At 54.3% G+C, this 24,495-nt stretch overlaps 2 protein-coding genes across 4 annotated transcripts in view; both read right to left on the minus strand.

Moving 5' to 3' along the window:
• Positions 1-3,106, minus strand: part of TTYH2 (tweety family member 2) — a 36,142-nt gene extending 33,036 nt beyond the window's left edge. Inside the window, exon 1 of the mRNA XM_028112796.2 lies at positions 2,978-3,106. Within this exon, the coding sequence (XP_027968597.1) occupies positions 2,978-3,106 (129 nt within the window). The remainder of the gene's footprint in view (positions 1-2,977) is intronic.
• A 4,852-nt stretch (positions 3,107-7,958) lies between these two features.
• Positions 7,959-13,242, minus strand: RPL38 (ribosomal protein L38). 3 transcript variants are annotated; one of them, XM_028112804.2, is made up of 5 exons: positions 13,177-13,242; positions 12,924-12,962; positions 12,705-12,765; positions 9,509-9,631; positions 7,959-8,185 (listed from the first exon to the last, which is right to left on the minus strand). In XM_028112804.2, exons 2-5 carry the CDS (start codon positions 12,924-12,926, stop codon positions 8,160-8,162), a joined length of 213 nt encoding a protein of 70 aa, XP_027968605.1. In that variant the 5' UTR covers positions 12,927-12,962; positions 13,177-13,242; the 3' UTR covers positions 7,959-8,159. The 3 variants fall into 3 exon arrangements, with proteins under 3 accessions (XP_027968605.1, XP_027968606.1, XP_027968607.1); XM_028112805.2 differs by having other exon boundaries at positions 13,117-13,213; XM_028112806.2 differs by lacking the exon at positions 13,177-13,242 and adding an exon at positions 13,142-13,163.
• Between the last annotated feature and the right edge of the window lie 11,253 nt (positions 13,243-24,495).

Consider the following 24,495-nt stretch of genomic DNA (forward strand, 5'->3'; position numbering starts at 1 on the left):
GGTTTCTCCATCTCTACCCATCACCCATCAAAGGTGAGAGACTCAGACTGAGAGGTCTTGGCTGCTTCCCCTCTGCACACACACAGCCTAGAGCTAGGGTGCAGGGTCAAGTCCACTGGCAGGGGAGGGGTGGTGGTGGTGAAAGGGTCAACCATCGGTGGGCTTCCACTGCTCCCCAAGAGTCCAGAAAGTGAGTGGGAACCCTGCTTCCTCAGGAACGTTCTGGGAGCTGAACTTCCTCAGGATATTCCAGGTCACTAGGTGAGCTGCTCGTCTGTCATTTCCACTCTTTGAGACCCCTTTTTTCTTCCAGATCCCTGCATAGCTCGTCCCTCCTGAATTTTCCTCGGGGCCTGCACCTGCCTCTTTCCATCCCCACTGAGTCTTTGGTGCACACGCACACACACTTCCCCAAAAGCCGTTACTGTTCATTTGGACACTTTGGGCATGAGTTAGTTCTTCTCTGATCAGGGTCTGTAGAAGAAAATCTCTTCCCTCTCTATGGCCCGAGGAGTACTGTCTTTGGACACATTACTGAACCCGAAGGCCAGCCTGTCTAATGGTTTGTATCACTGGTCCTACTGCAAAAGCTCTTTAGGTACCAAGCACATTGCATGGAATGTCTCGTTTAATACTTGCAGATGAGGGAAGTGGGGCTCAGAGAGGTATGGACACCTGCCATGACACACAGTAAGTGATAAAACGGGGATTCCAACTCAAGACAGCTGGAGGGCAGAGCCCCAGCCCCACCTACTCAGCTGCTGTAGCCTGGAGCCAAGGCCCTGGCAGCCTTGGTTATCATGTGACCCCTCGTCTGGCATAGCATTTGGCCTCAATCAAGTTTGCTAAGTACTCAGATGATTGACAGCAGAAGGTGCCCCATCCATGGTGTTAACTGGCCTGCCAGCTGGGAGGAAGGGAGCTTCCAGGAGGGACCCATGGTCAGACCACAGGGGGACTCACCCAAACAGGAGCCACTTTAACTAACACCCAGAGCCACGGTCGGGCTGCCCAGGAGCAGTGGCCCACGGGAAGGGAATGCGTTCTGGAGTCATTTGATGCCCTGCACAGTGTGCCAGGGGCTACATCCCGAGAGAAGAGGGGCAGGGACTGTGAGTGGGTCCCTCTGGCTCAGCTGCCACCTCTCCAGGGGACTGAGTGGGTGGGGGAGGTTCAGGCCCCCCAAGCCACAGCTGCTGGCGGGACAGGTGCTGTCTCTGGGGCCACTGGGGTGGGGGAGTGCCCTACCACCACCCTCTCGCCCATCTGGAGGTCTTCCTGACCCAGCCAGTTTAGATTTCCTCTTGTGGAGAGAAGAAAATTAAGGCTGGAGATCTCCCCCCCTTCCAAGATCTGGGGCGCAGGGTTAGGGACACACCAACAAACACGGGCACGTGCACGCGCGCGCGCGCACACACACACACCCCGACACAGCTGTCTCAGAAATCATATCCGCCTCTTTTCATGCATTCATTGGGAGCGGAAGATTCCCTGGAGTTATCCCCAGGCAGCCGCATTCTCCGGGAACGCTGACTTCCACGGGCAGAGCTCTGGGAGAGGGAGGGGCAGACACAGATTAGGAGGGAGCCGGGCTAACCCACCCAAGTGCCTCGCAGCAGGACAGCAGGAAGGGGTCCTGATTCTCTCCCCTTTCTGGAAGGGCAGGCACCTTGTGCCTGGAGTCTGAGGGCGACAGGGACACTAGGGGCTATTATTAGACTCCCTGTCCCCAGTGCACTGCACACCCTGCCGGATCAGGATCCCTCAGGCCCTGCAGGAGCAAGGGCCGGTCAGGGAAGGCAAATAGCTGACTCCCAGCTCAGCGCCCCCCTCAGCGGCTCAGCCTCCCCCTCCGTCTCCCGAGACTCAGCAGAGGCCCTGCTCTGCCCTGACCTGCCCCACACGGGCCGATCAGGCCCAGGCCAGAGAACCTGACACTCTGCAGGCAGAAGCCACCAGGGGTCAAAGTCTCAACATGGGCCCAGAACTCTCAACAAATGGTCCCCGTCCTGGGCTTTTCAGCCTGAATCTTTGACCCAACAGTGAACTGACTCAGCTGGGCCACAGGGGCTGGAGCAGGCTTGGCCAGATTTCAGAAGGCTGGGAGAACCTTTAGTTCTGCCCCGGCGGGGAGGTCTGGGGAGCCCCTCCTCCAGGGGGAGTACAGAACCCGCAGAGGGAAGGGCCGGCGGAGCGAGGAAAGGGCAGAAGTGCAAGGATGAGGGGAGTGGCCGGCCAAGAAGCCAAGACCCCAGAAATTCAGGGCCTTGGAGTGTATGTACGGCGCAGGAGGCTGGAGCTGGTGTGAGATGGGGCTGACTGGGGACACGTCCCTTCCCCCAGACCTCCATATGTGGCTGTGGGCTTTGGGTGCATGGGAGGGAAGTCACCCCCGCCCCCACGCAGCCGCCTTCCCCGGCCCTGCAGCGGTCCAGGAGGGGGCCAGGCAGAGGTGCCCAGCGGCTCCCGACCTGCAAGCAGGGGCTGGGGAGGAGGGGGACTGCGGAGTCGAACTCTGGAGACGAGTCAGTTTCTGCTCAAACTTCTCCCAGGCCACATAAACCCGGAAAGAGAGCGCCCGTCTTGGAACCGCAGACGGAAGAAAAGCCCGAGGCGTCCTTGGCATCCCCACAGCTCGCGCGAAGGAATTACCCGGGTACGGGCGCAAATGCCCCCCTCCCCCGGCGCTCGGGCCCCCCACGCCCCGCACGCAGCCTCCGCGCCCCTCCCCCCCGTTCCCCACCGCTGGCAGAACTCCCATCTTTCCAGCTTTCCCGGCCCACGAGGTTCCCAGACGGGAGCGCCGTAGCCAAGAGTCCCGGGGGAGAAAGGGAGAGGGGTGAGGAGGCTGCGGGGCAAGGGTGGGAGGCGGGCCGGGGAGGCGTGCGGACCGCGGCGGGCGGGCCGGGAGGCGGACGGGGTGGTGCGGGGACTTGGGGCGCCGGCCGTGGCCCGGGTCCGGGCGGCGCGGACTCACCTCCCGGTAACTCTCATCGCGGGGGTTGAATGTGCTGTCCACCGGCTGCAGGCGCAAGCCCAGGTGCGGGACGCTGTGCAGCCACGCCACCCACCAGGGCGCGACGTACTCCACGCGCGCGGCCGGCATGGCTCGGCCCGAGCGCGCCCGCCTGCTGTCTGCTACGGCCGCCGCTCCTGCCGCCGCCGCCGCCGCCGCTGCCACCCGGCCTGGGACGCGCGCCCCGCCCCGCCCCGCCCCGCCCCGGCGCAGGCCCCGCCCCGCCCCGCCCCGCCCCTCCCGGGCTGGACCACCGGCCCTGGGCGCGCCCTCGGGCTGCAGAGGGTCGTGCTGGGGAACCCGCAGGCTTTTCCTGCTCGGGATTCTGTCTTGGCCCCGCGGGCGCAGGAGATGGAAGAAGTGAAAACTGCCCCCCAAATGCCCCTGTTTCTTCACAGCCGTCTCTAGGTCCCCGGGCTTCTCGTTAGTTATTATCAAATCAGGATGTAGATTGTCAATGCGTGCTGCGAGCAGGGCAGTCCTGGCGCCAGATGCGAGACGGCCATTCCTAGGGCTGCCAGGGAGTAGTCAGTTCACAGTGTGGGGACGGCAGGGAGCAACAGTCTGCCCCTGGGTCCCTAGTTCTAAATTCATTCTCATTTATTGAGCACCCACCGTGTAAACCACGTGTACTCAGAGCAGTAAGACATGGTTCTGTCCCGCGAGCGCCCAGCCTATCTGCCCAAACAACTAACGGACGCTGCTTGGGAAGCCCTGGGGACTGAGAAAAGCAGTTTGATTCTGCCTGGCAGGCGGCACCGGGCAGGCCTCCTGGAGGAAGGGACCCTCGAGCGACCAGAGGGGAGGGTAGGAGAGTACTGGGAGGGCCAGGAAAGGCTGGACCTCTTGGGGAGACACAAGACCGTCCACAGCACACATTTACTGAACACCTACAATCTGCCAGGCACTGAACAGAGCAGGGGCATGGCGCTTGGTGGGGGCAGCTGGTAATAGCAGTACACACAGAAAGAGGCAAACTGCTGTCTTCAAAGGGGCTTTGGAGAAAAGCAAAAGCAGAGCAGGGTCAGTGGACCAGGATGCGCTCAGGTGCAGTCGTTGATCTGATAAAGCCTTGTGGACACCTGGCCCTGAGTATGCTGAGCACTCACAGAAGCCCCAGGCATAAAAGCCTGGTTTTGGGAACTGCAAACAGCATGATGTGACGGGAGGACAGGTTGGGGCTGGCAAGTAGAGGTGAGGCTTGAAACAAGGACAAGGTCAAGGTAAAGTACCGCCTGAGGTTTACGTGAGAGTGGAGGAGTTAGGGGTCCTGATGGATCTGGCTGGAATTGGACACAGTCTGGGGGTGGTCACAAAGTGGGGAAGAGACATGGGTGAGAAAGGGGACTCCAGAGAAACTCCTGAGTTTCTGACTTGGGGAGCTGGGTGCGGTGCCCTGAAAGCGTGTTTGCCAGAGGGGCGTGGACCACAGACGTCCCTACTATGACCACTATCAGAGGTCCAGGGGCCAGGAGAGGGAGTTCCAGTTCCCTGGGCCCCTGACTGGGGCCATCTCATCTGGGCATGCCCAAAGCTGAGGCACTGAGGGTGTGCAGAAGGCCAGAGAGTGCTTCTTTTCTCATAGGGGTTTTCATTAATTCAACAAACTTTGGCAGAGCACCTTCTCCCTTCTAGGGAATACAGTGACCAATAAAACACCCGCGTTCCTGTCTGCATGGGGTCTAGAGTTTAGGGAGGAGAGGAAGCTTTTACCCCAGTGATGAGTTGCAAACCCTGTTCAGTGCTTTCAAGAGTCTGGTGTTGGTAGGAGGGTGGGGGCGAGCTACTCGGGGTGTCCTGGGCGAGGGATCTGAGCAGAGGGACAGTACATGATGAGACCGGGGACCGCGATCCGGGTGGGGGTGTTAAGGGTGTAGAAGAGAATCAAATAGGTACAGCACAGGGGGTGGGGGTGGCAGGGAGAGACTGTCAGACTGCAGGCAGGGAGAGCAGAGGCTGACCGGTCCCCGGGGTGGGGCGGTGTAAGAGGGAACTTCTCCGGGTGATGAAACTTTGGTTGCAGGGGTATTTATAAAAGTATAAGTGTTTGTCAAAATTCAGAGAATTGTACACCAAGAAGGATGAATTTCATTTTAAGTTTTGCCTCAATAAGCCTTATTTTATATTTTTCTAAAAGATTTTATTTTAGAGAGAGAAAGGGGGGAGGGGCAGAGGGAGAGGGAGTGAGAGAGACTCAAGCAGACTCCCTGCTGAGCACGGCCCCCCCCCCCATGTGGGGCTTGATCTCACAACCCTGTCATCATGACCTGAGCTGAAACCAAGAGTCAGATGCTTAACGGACTGACCAATCCAGGGGCGCCTCAATCAGCCTTACTTTAAAATAAATACCTTTATTAAAAAAAAAAAAAAAAAAAAAAAGGAGGGCTGTTGAGGAAAATGTACCTGCTGCCTGTTGAGGAAAATGTACCTTTGAAGCAATGTCCTGGGGCCCTCGGCAGGCGGGCTCTGACAACTGGCATGAGGATGCAGCCTGGCGCCTCCATGATAGGCTCTGCTGGGTGCCACATGCACGGTCCCCTCTCCCTCTTCCTCCCTGTTGACAGCACAGGAGGCTCCAGCTGCTGATCCTGCCTCCTGAACGCCGGAAGTTCGGGGATTTGGCATTCCTCTAGAAGATTAGAGTCACAACAGTGATTCTAAGTGCTTCAGGGGAGAAGGGAGGGCAAGATACCAGAGATCCCAAGCGGGAGGGTCTGCCTCCAGGGAAGGGGCGTGTCTCACCCTGGGGACTGCCCCTGAACCTGTTACCGGGGGGTCCTGCCAGCCCGAGAGGGAGGGGGTGGGGCAGGGAGCAGGCCTGCAGACAGGCTTGAAGACGAATACCAAAGCTCACCCTCAGGGCCAGCGTAGCAGCCATCTGCGTGCAGCAATGAACACCCAAACCTGCTCTGCCGGTCTGCACCCAGCTAGACAGTGATCCTTCTAGCTTCTTCCCCAAAGGGCTGCTGACCTAAGCCAGGCGAGCCCACGGAGCAAAGCAGAACAGGAACAGGAGATTGCCTGGGGACACTTTTTTTTTTTTTAAGATTTTATTTATTTAAGAGAGAGAGACATAGCAAGAGAGGGAACACAAGCAGGGGAAGTGGGAGAGGGAGAAGCAGACTCCCCGCTGAGACAGGAGCCTGATGTGGGGCTCAATCCCAGGACCCTGGGATCATGACCTGAGCCGAAGGCAGACGCTTAACGACTGAGCCACCCAGGTCTCCCTGCCTGGGGACTCTTAATGGGAGTTGAAGTGAGAACAGCCCAATTGCCCATTCCAAACCAGCAACTGTGGCCCACGCCTCACCACTCAGCCGATGTGCAGCAGGAATGGGCTCACCCAAGCCGACAAGTGGACCTCAGCAAAGCAGTGGTTGTACCTGGCCACCCGAGGGCTTAACACATACCTAGGCCTCCAACCAACTTAATCATTATCTCTGCCATCAGCCTTGGCCACCATGGAGAATTTTGAACAAGCACCCCAAATGGCTCCAAGGCACAAGCTGGGGCCGAGAACCGTGGCGGGAAAGGGTGCCTTCTCCAGGCACGGAGGCCAAACGCCTGCAGGGTTTGTCTCCTAGGAGCTGGGGCCTGTCTCTGCACAATGTGCTGGGACAAAGGGAGCCCAAGTGGCAAGCCCTCCCTCTTCCTGGGAATCTTGAACACCCAGAGAATGGGGAAGACTGGAAGCCCCTGAAGGTGCTCCATCCTGGGTTGGTCACTGAGGTCGTGGACCCCTCCTGGAGGAAACCCATGCCTCTCATGACTGGATTCAAACTCCCTTACAGCCTTAGAATTTCTATAGGAAAAAATGCAACTAAATTCAGGCAGTAGGCTCCTGGGGAGTGGATTTTATCAAGTGAAGCATTTCTAGACCCACACTGGAGACCGCTCACTTGTAGTATGTCGCCACCTCGTGGTCTGTCCTGACATGACCCCCATTCACCTCAAAATTGCTAAGTGCCAGAAAAGCGACCAGACGTTTCCTTAGCTCATTCACCCTTACAACAGACCACTGAAGCATCAATATGGTTATGGGTTATGTGCCGTAACCATATGTAAACTCAGGCCATGTTGGGAAAGGCAGTCTGGAGGACCCCACTCAGCCTCCTAAGAACTGGCCTTGCACACAGGAGTCCAACACAACTCCTGTCATGTTGTAGAGGCAGCTTTCTCTGCATCATAGACACTTACCCGACCCCATTATCTGTCCTCAGAAGGGAGGGGAGGGGAGGGGATCCACGAGGCTGATTGCCTTGCCGCTGCACAGGGTGACACCTGCTGGCCATCACCGGCCATTAAAGCTGATCTCACGGTCTTTTCTCTGTAAGCACTGTCCCATCCCTGCCTGATTCTCCCATGGTGACTCAATAGGCAGAGGTTTGCCGTTCTTCCCTGGGGCTGGTACCAGTGCATGGTGCTCAACAGTGAGGTAATTTCTCAAGATCATGCCAGCTGGCAAGTGGTAGAACCTGCATTTAACCCCCAAGGAGTCGGGGCTGGCTGGGACCTGAGCTGCTGCACTCATGCTGGAATTTGGGCCCTTTCGAGCAGTGGGTTACACTGTTAGCAGGGCTAACACTCATCTGCTCTTAGCAATAATCTCATCACACCCTACATATTCTGAAGCTCCACTTTACCTTGAGCAGCACTTAGGAAACAGTTTCCTAGCACTTAGTCTGAATAAAAAGCCTCCTGTCTACTCCTGCATCAAGGAATACTTCCCCATGGTGGATCTGAAAGCAGTGCTCTGTTTGGATGGGATAGCTCAGCCTGTTGCTATTTCCTAGAAGCTAATCAACTCCACCTTGTAACTACCATTTTCATTATCAGGAAGCTCACTTTACCTAAATGACTTTTAAATCCCATGAGGGCATACTGGCTTACTTCCACAAATATCTGCCTCTTCTGTGTGTTTCCATCTATTCATTTTCCAAACTTAGGCTAAACAAAGGATGGTTTTATTTGTCCATTGAGATCACAGCCAAAGATCAGGGATGCAAGTAAGTAGCAACCAGGACCCCCATCCTGTTCCCACCAGAAGGCACGACCAAGTAGTATTTCCCTTCCCACCCTCAAAGACAAAGGACATTTTACAAATTTTTAAAACTTTAATACAGTTCAAATCAGTGGGCCAGGTTCACTTCAGCTCCTTCACTGCCAAACCTAGAGGAAAAGATACAAAAGTGAGTCACCCAGAACATACATTTTTATTTAGTTACTCTTGCCTATCTGGATTTGTACTTAAGCTAAAGAGGGTTAACAAACTCAGAAATTAAGCATACCATGGTGGTTTTGCTTAAAATATTAAGTTAATCAGGGTTGTGAGATTGAGCCCCATGATAGGCTCTGTACTGAGCGTGGAACCTGCTTAAGATTCTCTCTCTCCCAGATGATGGACTCTGAAAAACAAACTGAGGTTTCTGGAGGGGAGGAGGGTGGGGGGATGGGTTAGCCTGGTGATGGGTATTAAAGAGGACACATTCTGCATGGAGCACTGGGTGTTATGAACAAACAAAGAACCATGGAACACTACACCAAAACAAATTATATAATATATGGTGATTAACATAACGATAAAAAATTAAAATAGAAAAAAAAAAAGATTCTCTCTCTCCCTCTGCCCCTCTTGCATGCCCTTGCTCTAAATCTAAAGAAATAAAAATAAAAAAAAAATTAAGTCAGTGTTAGGGGCGCCTGGGTGGTACAGTCAACTCTTGGGTTTCTGCTCAGGTTGTGATCTCAGGGCTGTGAAACTGAATCCCACGTGGGGCTCCAAGCTCAGCGGAGTCTGCTTAGGACTCTCTCCCTCTGCCCGCTGTACCCCCCCAACCCCACACATGCGCTCTTAAAATAAATCTTTAAAAAAAAAAAACTTAAAAAAAAAACCCCTCAGCGTTTGATAATTAAAAAACAAAAACAAAACAAAACAAAATCAGAAAGCATTCCCTCTCTCAGCCTTCATGAAGAGGTCTCAAGAAGTTCTTGTCAAGCTGCATTGGTGAAGTTTCCGGTATGAAGGGGCAGCCTTTGAGACCACTCTGCATTCCGGGCCATCTCTGCCCCGCCTCAGCTTTTGGTCCCCCCTCTCTCCCCAGGATGGGCCCTGAGTCTCACCTATACTCATGGCCTATTTAGTTTTCCGACCTGCAAAAATGGGGATGGGTACCAGCACCCACCTTGTAGGGTTGCAGGGAGAAGAAAGAGTTACCCACAGAGTTAAATGTTCGCTGTTACTATCCTGTGTTAGAAAAGCATGGATGGGAGCGAAACAAACTGTTCTCTGGCCAGGGAAACTATTTCTGGAATGGGATGGAACTCTGAGGATCACAACTATTCATTCCTTGCACCACCAACAGCAAGAGCAGATACTTCGACAAGCCACAAAATGGGACTTTCCTAAATCTGGGAACAACTCAAGAAAAGAGATGGCAACACAGGTGCCTTCCACATTTCGGGTCAGCCCCCCAGGACCCCAGGCTCGCTCACCTGGGGGCAAGGACTGCTTCAGCTTCTCTGCCTTCTCCTTGTCCGTGATGACCAAGGTGTAAAGGTATCTGCTGCACCGAACTTTAAACTTCACATTATCCTTATTTTTCTTGATCTTGACGGCTTCCAAAGAGACCAGAATTAGGAATTAAATTGTATCACAGAAGAGATGTCACGCAGTTCATCTGCTTTATATTTATGTAGAAAAGTGGCACTTTTGGCTGCAACCACGGTCAGGGCTGTGCTCGCCTCCCTGTACCATCCCCTCTGCAGAAACAGAAAACCAGAAGCCCTCTACACTTCAATATTAACAGTGTCAGAAACCTACATTTCCCTTATATTAATACGTGAGAGCCTAGGGCTTATTAATCTAAACTGGTTTACACATAAAAACAGATAATCTGATACGTGGAACACATCCGAGAACATTCTGTAACCATCTTATTTTTTAAAGGGATAAAAGTAGCTCATCAAATAAGGACATGTATCATCTGCTAGGATCAAGAACGTTCCACCTCTCTACTTCTGGGAATCAGTTCTCTGCCCCCCCCACCCCCCTCCCCCCGCCAACCCCGGGACAATGGTAACTACTTTCTTCAGGGTCTGCCAGCCACCTGCCCCAGAGTTATGTGCTAAAGCTTTTCCTTAAATTTATGAAACCCATTTTCCGGGCTCTTTCCTACTGCCCAATTCTATCTCAGGACCACAGCTCAGACAACAGAGCCCCAAGTGTGACTCAAGCTCAGCAGTGCAAGGTCTGAAGTTTTGTTGGCGGGGGGGACAAGCGTCCGTGCATTTCCATGGAGAACATTTTATGTATCCATCAAAACTCCTCATTCGAACTTTAAAAACAGGTCAGACACTCCCAAGAATTCATTATTATAAATGCACTCAAGTGCCCATCCCGAGTCAGGTGGCTGCACATGGGTTCTAGTGGCTCAGCCCGAGCCTGACCAGATGGCTGGACACACAGGCCCTCAACCCCACAGAAGCGGCGCCGAGATTCACTTGGACTGACAACCCCCAACTCCCTCTCTGCCAGTAACTCTAAAGAAAGGAGGCACGTCACGGGACGCAGCACTTGAGCCTGCCCAAGGCAATGGCTGCCTTAGCTTATGTTTTAATAAATCCAGCAAACTGGGTCTTCGTTCAAACCAACCTATTTTGCTATCTTCACATTCCTCTTAAAGCTGAGTATGCTGCATCGCCTAGCAGCTGCCGTGTGCCTATAAATTACATGGGACAATCCTAAGACCTCTTAAAGAAAAAACTGTTTATTCAACGCTGTCATCCTGTGCAGTCCTTCCACCTAAGGACATAAACCCAAAGAACTGAGAGCAGAAACGAGAGATATCTGCACACCAGTGTTCAGGGCAACAGGATTTGAAGTAGCCAAAAGGGAGATACCACCCAATGCCCACTGCTGGATGCACAGTGGCAGATCCACACGATGGATTATTCAGCCTTAAAAGGAAATTCTGACAAATGCTACCACATGGATGAACCCAGAAGACACTGTGCTAAATGAAGCGAGCCAGTCCCACAGGGACAAACACTGCTGATTTCATTTACAGGAGGTTTCTAGAGCAGTCAAATCAATAAAGTAAGCAGAACGGTGGAAGCCAGGGATTGGAGGGAGAATGGTAGGTTAGTGTTTCTTGGGTATAGTTTTAGTTTTACAAGATCATGAGTTCAGAAAATGCTGTGGGAAGGTCCCCAGTGCCAGCAAACTGTACACTTAAAATGAGGTTTTGTTACGCCTATTTCTAATTAAAAGTATTTTTTAAAAGTTTACTCAACAAGAACTGAACATTCTGTGTCCAGGGGACCACACAGTCTAAAATCAGGATCCTGAATTCCAATGCAAACGAATCTGATGGACTGGGTGCCATTTCTTCATGGTACTAAGGAGCCTTGCACCAATCCCATGGGACAGATGCTATTACCAATCCCCCTTCAACGGAGGGAAAAGATAGTGTCGTGTTTAATTTGAGGATGGCTTACCGCCTCACAGAGCTAGGATTTGAACCAGACAGTGACTCAAATTCCCTGGCCTGAATGATGATCACAATGACCTCTCTTTACAGCTCGACAGTGTACCAACAGTCCCCAGAAGCACTGCACAGAGCACACTCCTCCCTGTTCCCACAGATGGCCACCATTTCACACAGTCCCAGACAAACAGGACCCTCCCTTCCCCTGTGAACCCAATAAAACGCTCTCCCCGAGCTCCCACCACCATTTCAGCCTTCCACTGACAGAGCCTTAGAGCCTTAGAGCCTTGGCCACCTCAATCCGTCAGCAGAACACGGCTTACTTTTCGCAAATGATCTGATGTTCTCTTGAGAACACATTTCGGAGGGGAAAGGAAGCTTTAAGCGCTATCTGATGAGGCAGAAAAATGAGGACTCTGGGCTACCCCCCCATCTACCATGTAGGAAGCACAAGCCCCCACACCTCCCTCAACTCTAACAAAGGGGTACCAGCCCGACTCCCTCCCACATGCGGTGCACCAGTGAGAACACTGGGCACCAGGGGCTAGTACCATGGGGTGAACCCACTGAAAGCTTGCTGTTGTAGGCTTCTGATGCACCGTTCCCTTTTCCTTATTTATGCGCGCAGGAAACTAACTCCCACACGTGACAAGTCAGACTACTTCCTACAGCCCACTGTCCGGGGCCTGGGCTCAGGCAGCAGTGGGCCCAGAACCCGACCCGGGGCACCAAGGTCAGGGTTCTGAGATGTGCATTTCCAGACTTCCACGCGGTAAGGACTCTGCTCAGAACGCACACCTCTTCTGAACTAAGGATGGTTTTTAAAATGCTCACAATTAGCCAACGAAGGGAACACACTGCCCAACAAAGTCTTCCTTCTGGGAAATAGGATAAATCCCTGCTCCCGGGCAGCCAGGCATCTGCTTCAACAGCCTCCCTCGGTCTGACACCCCAGGGACCCACGCTCCAGGGGACCGTCCAGCCTACGGACCAGGGGAAGGTCTAGGGAGGGACCTGGGGAAGGTCTAGGGGGGATCCAGGGGAAGGAAGGTCTAGAGAGGAACCAGGATAGGATCCAGGGTAGAAACCAAGGGAAGGTCTAGGGCGCGATCGGGGTAGGATCCAGGGCAGGGCCCAGGGCAGAGGACCGCTCCACGCGCGCACGACCGTCCTCACTCTTGCAGTTCAGAGCGACCACTTACATTTGGCGTCCTTTCGCCTGGCCGTGAGCAAAAAGTCCTTGATTTCCTCGATTTTGCGAGGCTGAAACACAAACAGGTTCGTGCGCCGCACTGACACACTTGTTCCGGCCATGACTTGACCACCGCCACCAACCCCTCACGGGGACCGGGGACTCGGGACTCCAGCAAAGGCGCTCCTGCCCCCGCCCCCGAGGGGGCCCCAGCAGGGGCCATACTCACCATGGCTACGGGGGGCGCACGGGAGCGCGCGGCCGGCACCTGCGGAGAAGACCGATGTTGGCGTCAGCGGGGCGCGGGGATTGGCGAGGATCCCCGCTTCTCCTCCCCACCCTCCCCCCGAAATGCCCCCTCCGTCGCACTCCATCCTCCTCTCCCGCACCCTCGGTCCACACTCAGGGTCCCCAGATCTCACCCAATCGTGGATCACCCCGGATTACCCCTCAGTGCCCCGTTCAGAGCCCGAAACACTCACAGCGAGCAGCAAGAAAAGAGGACGGAAAAGAGCGAGACTTCCGTTTCCGGGCAGTTAAACCCTCCCTCGGAGGAAACTGGGTACGGTGTCTGCAAAGGGTCAAGAATAATATAGGCGTTCGTCCTTCCCATTGCAGCACCTCTGCCCCCTCCTGGCCTAGATTAATGGTGTATATCAGGAATAAAATAGGCGGCCTTCCTCCTCCGTCCACTCTCTTTCCCTTCTCCACCCCCAACCCCCACCTTGGCTTTGCTAGGCTTTATCTCAGATCCAGTTTAAAGACCGAATACTTAGGGCGCGTGGGTGGCTCAGTCGTTGGGCATCTGCCTTCGGCTCAGGTCACGATCCCAGAGTCCTGGGATCGAGTCCTGGGATCGAGTCCTGGGATCGAGCCCCGCATCGAGCCCCTCATCGGGCCCTTTGCTCAGCGGGGAGCCTGCTTCTCCCTCTCCCGCTCCCCCTGCTTGTGTTCCCTCTCTCGCTGTTTCTCTCTGTCAAATAAAAATATAAAATCTTAAAAAAAAACAAAAAACAAAACCCAAAAGCAAGAAACTAAAGACCGAACACTTATTAGCTTCTACTTTCTTTAGATGTGTGCATTGAGCATCTAAGCAGGGATTTTCCCATTTAAATAAAGGGATCCTTCTATGTACACTCTAGAACCTCTTTGTAGAGGTTTCTCACGTTTTCTTCTGGTCATCTTTTCCGCGGACATCTAATTTGTCCTGAGCAAGGCCCTCTTTTCCACTTAATGGAGCTTTTCCACTCGCCTCTCCCAATTCCTTTAAGAACTGGTGCACATACGGGTAAATTAGTACTTTCGATAGCTGACATTTATGGAGCACTTGTATGGGGCATCTCCTGTGCTAAGCACTTTTCCCCTGGGACCTCTGATCTTTGGCGCACCTGGGAGAGCTGGTTCTTGTTGTTACCCCAGTTTTACCCGTGGGGGAGAATGAAGGCTTGTCCTTTCCGGGAGAGGGGAAGCCAGGACTTGACCCCATGAGGGCTGGCAGATCTGAAGCCCAGGCTCCTGGCCACTGCTTTAGGAGGCTGTTCACCACAGGCAGGCTGGCAGCCCTGGGGAGGGAGCGATTCCTTTGCCCCTTTGGTTCCTCCCAGCTGCATCCCGCGCCTGACGTTGCTTCCTCCACAGGCATTTACTCTCACACAGCCTCTTTTCAGGCAGGCTCCGGGAAACCTGAGGTTATCGATTTTATTTTTATCTTCCACTTTTGTTCTATTTTCAATCTCTCTACAAATGTCTACATTTTATTATATTTGTTTCCCCAGATTTAATAACTGCACAACAGAATGTAATTGCCATGTGTTTATTATTACAGAACAGCCCACCTGAATAGATAGAGTGCTTCACTGTGAACTTTACTTTGAACTCACTCCCCCCATCCATCCTTCCTTCCTTCCCTTAGAGGAGCCCAGCTTGAGCATCTTCCTGGGAGTCCTGGGGATTCAGGGAGGGATAAACCCACAGTCCTTGCCCCAGGGAGATCCCAAAGTGCTCCAACTGTGTAGGGAGCCTTTTAAAAGAAGCCAAACTGTGTGTGCTAACTACAGCTGGATCTGTGTATTAACAGTAGGAAATGTTAATTGGTAGGAGTCTGAAGGTCTGAAGGTTGGGGTCTGGTCTGGGACTCACGGGACCCTCAGCTCTGACCTGAGAAAAACATCGCCAAGTTCCTCAGCCTGACGTTGCCAGCCCTCCTCCGTCCCAGGCTGATGACGTTCTGGTCTTTGGTCCCCACTGCTCAGCCACAAGCATCCACCCCTTCAGCCTAACCGACTGACACTTCCTGGCTGCAGGTGCCTGCCTGTGCTGTCCCCTCTGATACTAGGTCCCGCCCAGCTTCCATCTCCCCCTTCACCTCTGACCCCTCTCACTGGTGCGGCAGTTACCCGCACACACCTCCTGGTGATAAACTGTGTGACAGTGTGACACTTTTCAGACATTTGTGCTAACTTTTCTTTGAAGACAAGAATGGGGCTCAACATTCTTTTGGTAACTCCTGAAATTCAGTATATCTCTATCTATCTATCTATCTATCTATCATAGGTACTCCCTGCTGACATTATAGGGTTCTCAAACTGGATGCCCCATCTGAGATTACTCATTAAATGAAGGGTGGATGGATGGATGGATGGATGGACGAAGGAATGGAGAGAGGGAAGGATGGATGAAGGAAGGGATGGAGGAATTAATTAGGACAAAGCACATAATAGGTCCACAAAATATTTATGGAGTGAATACCTGGTGCTTCTCCCCACTACAAGACCTACGGGACAGGGACAGAGGACAGGGGAGGGGCTGCACCTCCCTTTTGGCAGCAATCCCAGAGAGACAGATGTTCACCCTTTTAAGTTGTATAATAAGGGAACTAGATGTGTAGTAACAAAACACAAAGGCAAATCTGCTCAAGTACGAAAAATTCTCTCCAACTCCCCAAGGGGCACAAATAGTAGAATAAACGGCAGCCCCTGAAAGGTGAAGCAAGGAACCCAGAGGGATGTCCGCTATGCTTCATGGGCAGATGAGCCCCAGATATGGTGGTGTGGCCGAAGCCTGCATCTCTGAGGGGAGGCTGGATGCTGCACTTGAGAGAAGCTTCCCGGATGGTGCTGATACACACACAACACAGGAAACTCTAAAAGGGGCTCGGGGTGGACCCTGTAGGAGATGAAGGCCCCCAGGCTTGACAGCCAGGCTTCCATGGTCCAGCATAATAACATGGTTTCTGGGAATAGACCATTGTGGCAAGTAGGATCTGTGGGTGGGGGTGGGGAGAAGAGGTTGGAGAGGGCATGGAAGGGGGAGGGTCAAGCCCTCTGGTGGTCTCATTCCAGTCTCACCTGCACCCTTGGGGAGCCAGACATCCTCCCATTCCAGAAGCACACCTTGGGCTCCTGGTCCTTTCAGACCTGGAAGAAATCGGTGAGCCGGACCCACTTGGAGCGGAAGTCAGCATGTCAGCAGTGAAAGGCTGGCAGGGTTTGGTGTTCCATCCAACACACATCCAGAGAACCCAGGGTGGTACCAAGTGGTAAGATGGTGAGCAAGCTCCACGGTGGTCCTTGTGGGGGCTCTGGTGGGGGAGCTCATGGTCTGCATGAGAATGGGGGGCAGGGGTAGAGGAGTAGCACCCCAAGCTGCCCTGTGGGTCTGCCTGGCTCCCTGGGCTTGCCCACTGTAGGCATCAGGGCACAATGGCCCCTGGCTGGTTCCAGTCTTGCCTCCTTCACTTACTTGTTCTAACGCGATGTGTGTGGGGTTATACTACCTCTCTCTTTCCTCATGGGGCTGCTTCGAAGCCTCCATGGGATAAATGAAAAAGCTAAAGGCCTTGCCTGCTATCCGGACTTGCTCCAGGAGGCCTGGAAGCATCTACTTGCCCTGGGTGTAGTGTCCAAGAATGGCCAGAAGGGGGCGCCAAGGCCCTGACTGGCAATGGAAAGTAAAGGCGCAGGCCCTTGCTTTCTGCCTTCTGAAACCCCAGGCTGCGAGGGCTTATATAAGTGACAAGTAATATTTGCATGGTATTTCATACCTGATGGGGTGCTTTCATACCTACTACCTCATTTAATAATCTCCAAGAGGCCCCCAAGAGCCCCGTGACTTTGGCAGCTGGCAGGACTGGCCTTCAAGCCACCTGGCGCGCGGGGAGCGGGGTGGGTGGGAGAGTTGTATTAAACCCTGTGGGTTTTCAGCAGGGGCACAGTCTGCAGTCCCTCCGGCTGAATGCTGTTACCTGGTTAAAGGCTGGGGAGGGAGGGAAGGAACCCAGGGTAGGCATTGGGGCTGGTGCTTTTTTGGGGGATCCAGGATGGCGAGACTAAATTAATGTGGGGGACTCCCCTCTTCCAGACACCCTCTGCAGAGACAACCTCAGGGCCCCCCTGACCTAAAAGCCACAAAGCGTGACCGGTCAGACTGGAACAGGGGTTTCTCAAACTGGGCACTACCGACCTTTGGGGGCAACTCCGAATGTTGTAGGATGGTTAGCAGTCCCTGGCCCCCACCCACCAGCTGCCAGACCCCCACAATCCTGACGAACAATCACATCTCCAGACATAGCCAAATGTCCCCTCGCTTCTTGTTGAGGGTGGCTGGCTGAGAAGGACAAGCCCAGGAGAATATTCTTTATTCTAATGGGCTTCTGGTCCGTCTATGCCTGTGGCCAGGTGACTTCTGGGCACAGGCCACTGTCTTTGCACCCCGCCGTCATTTCTCACTTTTGAGGCCAGCCCTCTGTCTGGGCTGCTCCGAGGATCGGTCTCCCCCGCTGCTGCTTCTGCTTGGGGCTCTGGCCGGCTGGCAGGGTGGGGTGTGGGCAGGTGGTCACTGGGAACACAGGGCAGCCCCGTGGGCCAGATGCTCAGAAGCTTGGGAACCTAATTCTCCTCTTCGGTGGGTTGGAGGCCCGCTGTAGGGGGGTTGGTGGGGTCGGAGAAAAGGCGCCGCCCCCCCCCCACACCCCTTAAGGGGCAAATGGCCCCCTGCCCAGAGAGCTCATTGATTGCATGGATTCCAACCATTTTTAGCAAGGCCACTGTCAGCCAGGCACTGTGCTGGGTCCTTTCCAGTCAACATCCTTTCAGCACAACTTTGTGGAGCTCCAGCTTTGTGCCAGGCCCTGGGCACACGGGACAGCACAGAACCCAGATCCTGTCTATCTCTGTCCCCATCTCAAGGAACTACCAGCCTGGCGGGGGGGCGGGCAGTGGTAAGTCAGGGCTATGTGTGCAGTAGGTGGGACCAGGTGAGAGCCGTGGGGGACTGATCCAGGCTGGGGATGGGGCAGGCCTGGGGAAATCCTCTGGGAGGAAGTAACCATGATGCTGATCCATGGGGGAAAATACCTACCCAGCACCCTCTGAGAAGCCTGTAGGAATGTGCAAACCCTCAAGACAGATGTGTTCCAGGGGGGCTGGAAGGAAGAAGCAATCAGACTGGGGTGCATCAATCCAAGAAGTCTTCCTGGAGGAGGCATTGGGATAGAGGATAGGAAGAAAACTGTTTCAGGGTGCCTGGGTGGCTCAGTCGGTTAAGCGTCCAACTCTTGATACCAGCTCAGGTTTTGATCTCAGGGTCGTGAGTTCCAGCCCGGTGTTGGGCTCCACACTGGGCCTGGAGCCTACTTAAGAAAAAAAAAAATGTTTCTGGAGACAGGCAGTCTCAGGCTCAGATCCTATGTCTGGCTGGGGGACATTGAGCCTCAGTCTCTGTTGAGGAGGGGTATTATTCTCTCCTTCCGAGCCTGCTGGGCCACTGTTCCAGTTGTGCGTAGCCTGCCCAACTGTCTGCGGTTGCCCTGCTTCTGAGAAACCAGAAGATGCGAGGAAGAGAAAGTGCTTCACCCAGAAGCTGGCTCTGTAACTGTTAATTGAATGTGAGTCCCGGGCAGGAGTGGCCAGTGAGTTTGCAGAGCCACAACCTGGGGAAGAGAGGCAGGCGTCCTCCCTCCCCAGAGCTGGGTGAGGCTGGCAGAGGGAGGGCACCCCGCCTGGGCTTCTCCAGCGGGGGCCCCGACCGATGACACCTCCTCACCTCCCCTGCTCCCTTCCACTGGCCCCTCGCAGTCCGCGAGCTGCTTCCACGGTGTTCAATCTGCTACCGTAAAAAGTATAGATTAGACGCTGTCCTCCAGTGAGGAAAATAATCTCGGGCGGAGGGGAATCCATCTTGAGCGTAAAGGACAAGCACCCCTCCTATATATCAACGTGTGCCAGGGTGAGGGGACGTTAGAGGAAGAAAGAGAAAGGGCACAGTCCCTTCAAAGTAAGGGACAGGGGCCAGCCTATCGGCTTGTATGTATCTTGCATAACGCAGCAGGAGAGAGAAAATCAATAGAGCTGCCAGTGGTTCAATGCATTCCCACTGCAGACGTCCCCATCTCAGGATGCTCCAGACGGATGCTCCAAATTAAAAACCAGGGGAGGGGGAGAGGGGCTGAAGGGGTGGGAAATAAACACCCTGACAGACCAGAGGGAAGGAAGGGACGCAACTGAGGATCTAGGAAAATTAAAGTCCATAAATCCTGAGGCCCAGGGAGCGTCCCGGGTGTGAGTGACAGGAGACCCTTACCTTGTGGTGGCCTGGGTCTGGGGTCCCCTCTGCCAGGTGGGGGTCCCAGAGAGGGAGGGGAGTGTGGGCAGGCCTCTTGTATTAGCGGTGTTAAAGGAGCCAGGGAAGGGGGGAGGGGGGTGGGGGAGGCAGAGTGATATGGATGATACCCTCATCCTTGGGGTAGGGGAGGTAGGGGGGTCTTTTGAGTCGGGGGCGGGCCTGTGGATTGCAGGAGCTGCACAGAGACAGGGGGCAGCGCTTTGCTCCCTAACTGCTTCTTCCCATGAAGCTCTGGCCTCCCCCTCAGCACCCCTAGCCGGTACCAACCTCCCCTCTCTGTCCCTGTCTGCCTGCTCCTCTCTGGTTCTCTGGCTCTCGCCGTCTGTGTCCTGCCCCGTGGGGCCTGCTTTCCCCTCAGCCCCAGAGATGGTTGCTGTCTGCCCTCCGCTCATCAGTGGCCTGGGGGCTGCTTCAGCCCCTCCTTCCAGCCCTTGGTTGGGAAGCTTGTGGGGGGATCCTGAGGATGTCCACAAGTCCTTCTAGCAGACCAGCTGCTCTGGAGACTCCTGGAAGGCCATGAGCTGTTGGGCGAGGTGCCTGCCACCCCTGTCTGTCCCCACCCATCCCTGCTCCCCAGCCACCCCCCCCAAGACCCACCTGCTCAGGGAGGGCTGACCGAAAGGAAACCCAGAGCCAGCCCCACAGGGGGCACGGGAAGCAGAAGGTTGCCGGTTCCAGGAGAGAGCCACTTCCCACCCTGTACCCCCACCCTTTGCATCCTTCCAGGTCCTGACAGGAAACAGGTGCAGCTGAACTGGGTGATTGGAGGATAATTTTAATAAAGGAACTGGTTTTGAAGGTATGGGCAGGTGCATGAAACCAGGCGGGAGATGGACAGGAGGGGGTGTCACCTTATCAGAGATGGGGCTCTGTGGAGGGAGGGGCTGCATGACTGATGGGCTCAGACCTTCAGTGAAGCTTCAGCCAAAGGACGAGCTCAGCCTGCAGCAACGGCTCAGGGAGAGCTGGAGAATGAATCTCTTGAGCTCACTGTCTGTCCTCCCCCTGGTCCTCCTTTCCTCTCTCTCTCCAGTCTCCTGCCAGGGCACCCCATTGGCTGAACCCAACAGGGTCATGGTGGTCTCCCTTGGGGCATGGAGCAGGGTGGAGGTGTTGACTCGGAGACAGTGGAAGATACCCCGTCCAGGACTCCTCCCCGGAGAGGGTCAACCTGCATCCTGGGGTGGCCTTATGACCCGATGTGGCCTTGTCACCATCCGTCTTTTTCATGGTCCCAAGGCAGAGATGGCCCCCAGGGCTCAGAAGACTCTCTCCGATCCTGTCCATCACCCAAACAGTCCCCACATTCCCTGATCCCCCAAACCCAGGTCAGATCTCCAGATCTCCAGGTTAATGTGCCCGTCGACAGGTGCAGACATGCTCTGGCTGCTGCTCATCCCGCACACAGGTGAGCCCGCGTGCGTGCATCCCATGCACAGGTGAGCCCGCGTGTGTGCATCCTGCGCACAGGTGAGCCCCCTGCACGCACAGCCACTCAGCCGCCTGCGCTTCCATAGAAACAGGCCCGAAGCTTCATGGCGTTACATCACCCAGGACAAGTGCTACCAATTAAACTGGTGACCGTGTTTCCAAAAGCAATTACCAGAGTACTGCAATGCCTCCCAAGGTGAGGAGATTAGAGACAGCACTCAAGGCTGCAGCGCAGCTGGAAGCAGGGACTCCAGGGGTCTGTGGGCTGCCTGTGTCTGAGGCACCACGTGCATGTGTGCGTGGTGCCTGCCTCGGAGCACGTGCGCTCTTAGCGAGGGCGAGAGTCCCCCAGAGGAAGCCAGAGTCGGGGGAAGGAGACGCCAGGATTTCACCCATGGAGGCCAGCAGCCCCATGGTTAGGGTGGGAACTGGGTCACTATTCCCATGTCCTTCCTGGATCCTTCTCTGGGCTGTGTGAGCAGGGAAAACCAGTCTATACAAAGCCAGACTTGATTTCAAGGGTTCGGGGAAGTGGCCCGTCAGCTTGTGAGCAAGGAGGAGCCAACTGGCAGGGGTCCCCATGGTGAGAAAACTCTGCTACTGCCTTCTCCCCTGAGGTTCCCGGCAACCACACCATTCCCTGTTCCTGGATCCCAGCATCTTTGGAGAAGGAAGGATAGAGGCAGAAGGGGCCTCGACCTACCTGCTGTCTGACTGAGTCTCTGGGAAGGGGGCTCTCCACAGGGGCTGCTGTCCATATTCTGTGGTGACTGCTTCCTCTCTCCTTCCCAACCCCACTGCTCTCCAAGCACCTGCAGAGGGGACATGGTTGCTCCTTCGCTCTGCCATTCCTCCCCTTAGATGTAGCCCGTGGTTTCTGGAAAGAGGCGGGCTCAGGGGCTGAGGGGTGGGAGGTGATAGAAGGTGGGGCAGAGGTGGAGGGCAGGTTGGATGCTGGCTGGTCGTGTTCCGGCTCCTGTCTACTTCTTTCCTACCTTCCTGTTCAGAATTTCCCTCTGGGCCCTTGCGCGACAGGCTGATCTATTAATGGAGCAGGACAGGTGCAGTTGGCTTGTTAATTACAGCGGCCGCCGTCTTCAGCCCAGACCTCCCAGGAGAGGGTCGGAGTGCCCGCAGTGCGTGGTCAACGTGGCCCAACACTTGGATTTAGCCTTCCAAGAACAGGGGCCTGGAAGAGCCTGGGTGTGTGTGGCTGACTGGAAAGGAACTCTCACTGTGGCTTCAGGTGGACCAGGCAACAAAAGCTACCACTGGGTTGACTACCTACTACGTGTCAGGTCCAGGAAGATCATCTCCTGTCATCCTTGCAACAACCCTCTGTGAGGCAAGATTCCAATCCCCATTTTACTGATGAGGCCTCCAAAGCACAGAGAGAGGTTAAGCTACTTGCCCAAGAGTCACACAGCTAGTCATTCGAGGACCAAAGGATGCCTCATTGCTTGGGCATGGAGGGTTCCCTTGTGAAGAGCCTTTTGCCTCTCTCTTCACGGACCATGTGGGTCACAGGTTGCTGAAGAAGGGCCAAAACTGAGACACATGGGACATTCCAAATGTAATCTGCAAATATTTATTGAGGTCCCCATCAGCACAGGGACTGGGGTTCTAGAGATGCACAGACACGTTTTTTGCCCTCCAGCCTGGGAGATGGCTTTTCTGCCCTTTGCCCTTCTCAGAACCAGTCCCGCAGCTCCTGCTGAGGAGGTGGGGGTGGCTATGCCCTGCTCCCCATGACTATGTGACTGCACCCCGTGGCCTCAGATAATCGGACTAACCCGGAGACAATCCTGGGTTTGGAACCGAAACCTAGAAGCTCTAGTGTGTGGTGGATTGGTCTGGGATTTTGTGCAAATGAGCAGGCAAAAGGCTCTTCTTTGGGGGGAAGCCATGGAAATTTCTATTCCAGGTCCTGTGAGGTCCCCTCCCCACATTTCTACATTTTCCTGCAGCTGGTTTGAATTGGTTCCCACTTTTGGATATGGAATGATCCTTAAGGTAGAAGTCCTGGTTGGGGCCTGTGATTCCTGTACCACAGGAACACAGAAGACTGGGACTGGGCGCCTGCCTGGAGGGCTTCTGCAAGTGACTAGGATCTCAGCAGGCAGAGAAGAGAGACAGAAGGCTTTTTAGGGAGTGGAAGGAGAACCCAACAGAAGGAACAGGGCATACAAAGATGGGGAGAGACTCAAGACATGCCCAGACCTTCTGACAGGGGTGTGCTAGCAGATGTTTAAAATCTGGCTTTCTGATAAAAAATATTCTTCATTTGTACCATGTGACAATTCCTATGGTGTAAATACTCTCACCATGGCCGATTTCAAGCTGTCTGTGTGTCGTGGACTTTTGAATGAGCAGCAAGCAGCTTTCACGAGCTGGTGTAACATACGTCAGGTCAGGTGCCATTGCCCAAATTTGGGGGGGGGGACATGTGGGAGGATGGGAGGGGAGGAAGGGGTGGAGGATAGACGTGACCGGGAAGGGTTTGGAATGTCCCATTCAGGAGTTTGAGCTTCCATATGAGGTGACAGAAGCCGAGGCTCTGATTGGGTGACTGTGGGTATGTGGGAATAAGCAGCTGGATGCTGTTTATTGTTGTCTGACCTGACCTTTCTTTAAACTGGTCCCCTGAACAGCCCCCAAGTGGTGGTCTGAGCCTGGTAGGAGGCCTGGGAAGGGGTGCACAGAATGTGAGGTGTGTTATGTTCTGATAAAGAGGGAGAAGAGGAGCTCTAACTCACCCCCAGCCAGCTGCACTTTGGGGGCCATCCCTCATCTTAATGAGACCATCCAAATCTCATTTGCTAATGAGAGATTTAATGGTCACAGACTGACAGGCGAGACAGAGAGGGGAGACGGGAAGGTCGTTCCGAAAATTAGTGTGTAGCTAAGTGCCACCCCTCTGCCATCCCACCTGCCCACTTGTAGTGCTGGCCCAGGGTGGGGGAGAGGTGGGAAGCAAGGACTGGCTTGACCTCACCTCCAGACCCGGCTCCTGGCTGGGCTGGTGGATCAGCACCTCGGACAGGGGACAGCTTTGTTCTAGGCTACACTCTGGAATGTCCTTTATGCTCCTTTGGCTCCCTGTTTTTCCAAGACTCAGATGAGAGGTCACCTCCCCCCTGGACACCTTGCATGCCATCCCACGTGGGTTGGGGTTAGGGCCCATGGTGTCTGCATGGCAACCTTTGCACATTCTCATAGCACCTACATCAAGATGCTAAAATGCTACATTTCCTTGGCTGTTTTCCCTACCGGTTTGTAAGCAACTTGAGTGCAGGGTATGTGTTATCCTCTCCACATCCTGAATACTGACCACATGCCCAGCACTGTGCAAGCCGTGAGAGAGTTTCTTGAGAAATGAATGAATGGATGGACCAGTGAATAAATGAGTAGATGGAGGTGGAGCAAGGGAAAGAATGCATGAATAAAGTGTTTGATGAATCAATCAATGGATATAGAATTGTGGCCAGGCTATTGAAGGGGTGGGTAAGGATTTGGATGCAAAAGAAATGTCCCATCCCTTAGGTTGCACACACAAGACAGATAGGGAAATTAGAACAGAGATTTCCAGAAATCCCCACATCCACTCCCCCATTCTTCCATCATATAGGGCTATCCAGAATAAAAACTACATATTCCAACATTCTTTGCAGTTACCTGTGCCCATGTGACTATGTTGTAGCCAATGGGGCATAAGGAGAAATGGCATAAAGGGAGGGAGGATGCCCTTC

Source organism: Eumetopias jubatus, unplaced genomic scaffold (assembly GCF_037043125.1).
Source record: "Eumetopias jubatus isolate StellerSeaLion01/CBP00866 unplaced genomic scaffold, mEumJub1_p1.0 scaffold_10, whole genome shotgun sequence".
Taxonomy (NCBI): domain Eukaryota; kingdom Metazoa; phylum Chordata; class Mammalia; order Carnivora; family Otariidae; genus Eumetopias; species Eumetopias jubatus.